The sequence below is a fragment of the Tarenaya hassleriana genome, unplaced genomic scaffold, assembly GCF_000463585.1.
Source record: "Tarenaya hassleriana unplaced genomic scaffold, ASM46358v1 Cleome1, whole genome shotgun sequence".
Classification (NCBI taxonomy): Eukaryota; Viridiplantae; Streptophyta; class Magnoliopsida; order Brassicales; family Cleomaceae; genus Tarenaya; species Tarenaya hassleriana.
This window is the reverse complement of record NW_010960187.1, coordinates 7,236,501-7,243,598: the sequence shown is the minus strand read 5'-3', so window position 1 is coordinate 7,243,598 and position 7,098 is coordinate 7,236,501. Positions and strand designations below refer to the sequence as shown.

At 31.7% G+C, this 7,098-nt stretch overlaps 2 protein-coding genes across 2 annotated transcripts; one reads left to right on the top strand and one right to left on the bottom strand.

Moving 5' to 3' along the window:
- The first annotated feature begins 1,058 nt into the window (after positions 1-1,058).
- On the top strand, positions 1,059-2,238 carry LOC104817030 (protein terminal ear1 homolog). Its single transcript, XM_010546100.2, has 4 exons — positions 1,059-1,391; positions 1,526-1,642; positions 1,757-1,898; positions 2,002-2,238. Exons 1-4 carry the CDS (start codon positions 1,117-1,119, stop codon positions 2,182-2,184), a joined length of 717 nt encoding a protein of 238 aa, XP_010544402.1. The 5' UTR covers positions 1,059-1,116; the 3' UTR covers positions 2,185-2,238.
- Positions 2,239-5,608: 3,370 nt separating this feature from the next.
- On the bottom strand, positions 5,609-5,947 carry LOC104825200 (putative glycine-rich cell wall structural protein 1). Its single transcript, XM_010557487.1, has one exon. It carries the CDS (start codon positions 5,945-5,947, stop codon positions 5,609-5,611), a length of 339 nt encoding a protein of 112 aa, XP_010555789.1.
- Between the last annotated feature and the right edge of the window lie 1,151 nt (positions 5,948-7,098).

Sequence of the window (7,098 nt, the reverse complement as noted above, 5' to 3'; positions counted from 1 at the left end):
TTAGAATAAAGGGCAATAATATTAATATGCATATAAAATATAAAAACTATGAAAAATAGATAATTATAAAAATGTTTATATATGCATAAATTTCATTTTTTAGTGGTCATTTAACAGTTTTACCTAAATAATTCAGTTGATGCAAAGTTACCAAAAACACTCAATTAATATTCACAACATTTATTGATATCCATGATCATTATTGTTATTGTGGGTACTTCATTACTCCAAATATTGCACTTCAAATACTAATCAAATTATAAAATAAATCTAAAAATAGATTAGATATATATAATTTCGAAATACATTAAATGAAAACTAAATTAAATATAAAAGCAATATGATTCTTCCAACATATTTAAAATGAGAACTAATATAAAAATTAATTAAAATTTTTAAAAATTAAATTTAAGATAACAAAAAATACTAAAAAGATAAGTTTTGAAAGAAAAAAAAAACGATATGTGTCGACCACTACACCGAACGCATTGGAACAGAGAGTGTCTCCTCACGCCGCCAAGTAAATAAATGCAGTGATTTCATTCCTTTCTTTCCAATTGAATTTATGTTTTTGGATGGAGGAAACACATTTAATGCAAATAAGAACAAGAAACCAACGAATCCCAAAGTCCATAGCTTCTGTCGTATCTTCTCCGGATCCCATCATTTCAGATTGTACCCATTTCTTTGCCCACTCCTTTTTGTTGCACAACAAAGTTCTAAGGTTATTTTTGTAATTTTATCGCCTGTTAATATGATTTTAAAGATAAAAAATAAAATGTAAAGTATTTCTTCCTTCGTATCATTCCCTCTTTGTGTTTTCTATTGCATAATATACTAAAATTATAGATTTTATATTTATTTAGTATTTACCGATTTATTTCCGAAAAAATATGAGCGCAACACGTGACATATAACTTGACACACTGACTATATGATATTGGTCTATACGGAGTCCGAGAGAGAGCAAGTCAGCCATCGCCATTACTTCTTCTACCCTTCCTCTCCTCCTCAGGGTTTTCCGCGTCGATCGCCATGTCTGAAATTGAAACCCTTTCTTCTTCTTCGTCGCCACTAAACCCTAACGCTCCGGAATTTTCACCGGCCGTGTTGAAAATGGTGCCGTTCCCGTACAATCGTCAGTGCTATTTCCACTGTCCCGTTTTGTACTACCACAACCCTTTTTCATTCCCCTCCTCGTCGGAATTCATAAGCGAACCGCCGGAGCCCGCCGCCGGAGAAACTCTGAAAAGCTTCCATCGACCGCCGTTTGGATTTCGCTTTCTCCCTCCGAGACTGAAGAGATCAGGGTTTTGTCGTGACAACGAGATTACGATTCGTCTCGACGGAAAAACTTCCCTCATGATAAAAAACATCCCCAACATTTTCGGGTATGAAAGTTTTGATTTTTTTTCCCTACGAATCTGGAGTTTTCAAGTGAAAAGCTTTGTTTTTTTTTTTACTTTTTGCGTTTTGTGTACTTGGGTATCTAGAAAGTTTCTTTCTTTCTTTCTTTTTGTAACAGACGAAAAGATCTGCTTAAGATCATAGACGATCATTGCCGGGAGAAGAACATAGGTCGTCGTGTTTCCGACAAGATCCGTTCATCATACGACTTCCTCTATCTTCCTATGGATTTTATGTATGTATAATTGGATATGTTCTTGTAGATTAAAGATCGTTATCCGTGCAAATAATCCATGATTTAATGGATCGTTTTGTTTTGTTTTTTTCTCGATAATTTGTTACGAGACAGGAAGAGAGCGAACTTAGGATACGCGTTCGTCAACTTCACGAGCTCAATCGCTGCGGTGAGATTCTGTCGGGATTTCAACAAATTCCATTGGCCAGTTCCCGGAAACAAGAAAGTCTGCGAGATCACTCTCGCTAAGTTTCAGGTTCTTTCAATTTTTTTGGGTTTCGTCTATTTTTGGGTGGTAGTAGTTTGATTTTTGAATCTTCAATGAGATTAATATGGTACTATGGTGGTGAGATGATTAGGGAAAAGATGAGCTGACGCGCCATTTCAGCAGCTCGAGATTCGCGTGCCATACAAACGCATATCTTCCGGTGGTTCTCTTACCGCCTAGCGACGGCTTCGCCCGCTACCGACTCGATCTCCTCGGCGTTCGTGTCGGCGGCGCGTGGACTCCACCGCCTACCCTCCGTCGCCACCGCAGATGATCAGATTTCTCTCTAGTTGAAAGTTTATATGTTTGTAGGGTTTTAGGACAAAGAAAGGGTTTGTGTTTGACCCTTGTTTTCATTCTCCCCCTAGCTCGAGATACCACATAAAAAAAAGATGTGATTCTATGTGGGGTTGGTGATGACGTGGCCGCTCTCTAGGGTGAAATTGAAACATGGTGTTTGAGTTTCAACTACTTAGTTTGATGATCTTTGTCCTTTTGGGTTCAGTTTTCAGTTTGGTGTTTCTAATTTGTAATGTAATGTAATGAAGCTAAGTTTTTTTTTTGACATTTCGTTTTAGTGAATATTATATTATGTATTGTTTCGTATGGAATTTTTTAAATTAGTATTATAAAAAATTAAAAATGAACAAGACGCCTGTGAGTGATTTGAAATGATACACATCTAAAAAGTATTTATGTTTGGTGGATTTTTCACTTCTTATTTCATGAATTATCCAAGTTGTCATTTTAATCTCCCTCTTTTATATTCCTAGTTTGAAAAATGTACATTTTTACTTAAAATGTGTGTAAATAGGAATATGAACAGCTAAATTTCTATATAATTCTTCTTCTTTCACATAAACGATAATTCAATTGAATTCAAATTTGATATAAATAGAAAAATTTACTAGTTTTCTTCATCCTCTAACATAGATGGTGGAAATACACAATGTCTCTTTCGTTGTAAGAGACTATATATGAATAGCCAACTTTCCAATGTAATTTTGTCAAATTGTAATTTTGTCAAAATGTAAGTGATTATGCATATTTATACATAAATAATCCTATAAAGTTTTGTCAAATTGTAAGAAAATGATTTTGTTGATATATGTTGTGAAAGGGAAAAATTCTAACAAATTTAATCAGTTTTACAAAAATTGAAATAAAATTGAAATTTGAATTTTAATTTAAAAAAAATTGAACTCATCCAATTTTTCATTTAAATTTAACATTTAAAATTTTATCTTTTTTTTAAAAAAAATTTGATGATTTTCTAATGGGTGTAGACGTTTAGAGAGACATAAAATTAATGTGACAAACAAAAAATGTTGAATCTAACATCACGTCACTAACTATATCAACAAATTAAAAAAATATCGAATTATATATATAATCATATATACATACATACTATTATATAACCATATATGTACATAATTTGTAAGTCAATGTTTATCTCTAAAGTAGTATATTGTATTTCATTTTTTCCAATTTATATCAACTTTTCATAATTTAAATTTTAAAATTTTATATTAACTTATCATATTTTAAAACTATTATATATCTCATCGAAATCATTGTTTGTATTTCTAGTACAAATCATTCATAGTGATAATTTCATATATAGTTCTAAGGTGAAATTGAAACATGAGTTTTGGGTTTTGGCTTGGTTAGTTACTTTGGTGATCTTTGTCTTTTTTGAATCAGTTTTTTTTAAATTTATTTTCAGTTGTTTTCATTTTAGTAGTATATAATCTATTTGATTAAGTTTTTAGTTTAACCTATGTAAGAAGGATTGAATGGATATATCTAAAAGTTTTTAGATGTGTTTGATGAAGTTTCATATTTCTTCTAATCTCCATAGATTGTAATCTTGTACAAAATTTGTACAATATATGTACAAAATTCTTATAAAATCTATACATGATTTTAACGATACATACTTAAATTTATGTGATTTAAGTATATAATTTATATGATGTCTTCATTATGTTTAAAAAACTTTAACCAACTTTTTTTTTCAAATGTTTTCATTGTTATTGATATGATACATTTATGCATGCCTTGATTAGGATATTTATTGTTGTATTTCTAACCGTCTTATTTGGAAATTTATGTACACCTATAGTTCATAGTAAGTTACTAACGTATGTTTATTTGTTTAAATAGTTAAACAACATCATATCAACTTGTGCATTCTTTGTCTTGATAGTTTAGTTTGAGTTTGCTAAGAGATTTAATGATAGTTTTAATGAGATACACTTTTTTCCATCTTATATTTTCCTAGGACAAACAAATGTTCATATCATCTCTATAATAAATATAATTTTTTTTATAATTTTTTTTAATTTTAAAGATACAAATAAACAATAAAGACAAATTTTAGTTGATTAATATATTTTAATATATATTATGACGGATAATTAGTAACTGTTTTTAATGGATTCTGTGAGTAATTGGCAAATTGATAAGTAAAAAAAAAGTTAGTTACTGTTAATTGAGATTTTAATTATTTTTCAACCCATTTACAAACTTTTTATTTCTATTTTCAGTGTTTTTTTAACTTAATATATCTATCACTCACTTTTCTAATACCCAAATTTACATTTGATATTTCTTCCTTCTCTTTTTTTTTACATGAAACATTAGTTTTTTGTAAAGATAACCCTCAAATTTATAATTTAGCAAATATGTGCACGAAACCCATGTGAATATTAACTAATATATGTATCATAGATCGATATACCAACTAATATACACGTGAATTGTTTACCAAAAAAAATATATACACGTGAATATTGGCATAGAAATGCTACGCATGGCCTCGAATAGTACCATGAAAATTTAAAAATAAAATAAAATGAAATGAAATGAACGAGAGAAGAAAAAGTCAAAGGGATAAGTCAAACATGAGCACGACAGATGAAAATAGCCAAGAACATGCAAGTAGATTCAAACCCTCAGAGACGCAGCGGATGGAAGAAGATTCAATGCTTTGCTTATAAGTGCCACTCTGTCTCTACTTTCTGCAGAACACACAAAACAACGTTTTTTTTTTTTGTAAAAGTAATAAAAGATTTACTGAGAAATATTATCCCCTTTTTCTTTTATTTTTCTTTTTGAAATTTTATTGGGGAAAAATGGTTTTTATCAATGGTTTCTTTTTTTCCCCCTGAAAAACGATATACTCCTTTGTTCAATCGAATATTGTAAAATAATTTTCAATGTAATATACTTAGAGAGATATTATATATTCAATAAAAATATGCTAGCAATTTAGTATATGAATGTTTTTAGCTTTCCAAATCTATGTAGACCATAAACCTAATAAAGACTTAATTTTTGTTTTTGTTTTTTGAAGTTTTGTTTTCTACAAACTAAAATAAGAAGAATATAATTTGAATAGTGAAATAATGATGATGCTAAGTAATTCGATATAACTGTTGAAGGCAATATCTAAAATTATTTTTACTTCACAAATGTCTAAATTAATGTACGGCTGTTGACTCATGGCGGCACTAGATACACTGAGCTTCAACAAATATTCGAAAACATATAATATATATACATATAGTAAGCTTCTAAATAACATATCTGGCCCATTAAGGTTTTACGGCCCACATTTGGCCCATTCGATTACAACTCCGACTTTATCAATACGACACCGCTTTTATTTGTCTGTTTCAAAAAACCCCTTTTTACTTCTGCACCCGAGCTCCACCGGCGCCCCGACGTCCGCCGCTATTCTGATAGGAGCCACCATCTCCCCCTCCTCTTCCGGTGGCTTCACTTCTTGGACCGTTCGTGCTTCCACCGTACCCACCGTAACAGCCTCCGCCGCCGCCTCCTCCCCCTCCGCCGGAAGATGATGATCCGAATCCGAACCCAAAACCACCTCCTCCGCCGGGACCCGACGCGGTTCCCCAGTTGTAAGACCAGCTTCGGTCGGGGGCGGTTCCACGACCGAAACGGTAATCCCAACCCGGGTTCTGACCCGAATCGGAAGTTTCGCCGCGGCCATAGCCTTGACCCGCCATGTTCCTGTGTTTTGGTTGGGTTGTGGTTTCGATTATAGCAATTAGCAAAAGGGTGGTGTATAATAATGTCATATGATATAATGGAAATGGACCGATGAGTTCCATTTTGTAATTTAGTTTTCGGGTCTCCACCGCCACCGCTTGTGTTGCGGATAGATTAATAATTTGGTTCGTTGACAAAATGGGTTGCTTTTAAGTGAATTGAATTGAACCGACGGTCCTCCACTTTACATGGGACCCGTCTCTTTGACCTTGTGTGTGTTTGACTATATTAGTTTTTTTTTTTTTGAAAAAAAAGTATGTTTATGTACGCATTTTAAAATTTTTTAAATTAATACACAAAATTTTCTGATTCATATATTAAATCCCTAAATTTTTAAAAACAGTAAAATTAAATCATAAATTTTTCATGATTGGTATTTAATATTTACCCAAAGCCATTAAGCCAATGTTATGAAATTTCCTGCGTGCTGGATTCTTGCTGCCCTTTGGTCAAGATTATCACTAACATCGCCTGATTTATTTGACATTTTAAAAATCTTTCATTAATTTAATTTTTTTTTTATATTTTATTGTGGTGTATAATAAACACGGACATTTGTATGGAGTTGGGCTGTTTACATCGCGTTTCGTGGGCCTACTAGTTGGGCTCAGTAGTAATTTTTACGTCAACGAAAATATGGGCCTGATCGAAATCAGGCAAGATATGGCCCAAAATCAGGATAATTTATTTAATTCAGAGGTGATTTATTAAAATACGTGATGTATAAATTTTATGAAATAGAGTAAGAGTTCAAACGAGAACAAATACAATATTGTAATTTCTGTTATCCCAATATTTTTAAATATGGTCATGATTTTGAATTTTTTACAAGAAAATTTAGCATCTTGAGATCTCACGGCGCATTATTTTTGTCGAGTATGGTGGGTGAAATTAATAAATGAATTAATCTATAAGCTAAGTTCAATAATTTCATAATCTCTTTAGGCGGAACAAAAAGTGGTTGATATCTCACCTAAAGGGGAATCAGTTCCTTTGTTTTCTTCTCAACTTTCTTTCAACGCCATAGGAAGTGAGCTAATTGCGCCATTACAAGCAATATTTTTTCACAAACTTGAAAAATATATATATATATATATATATATATATA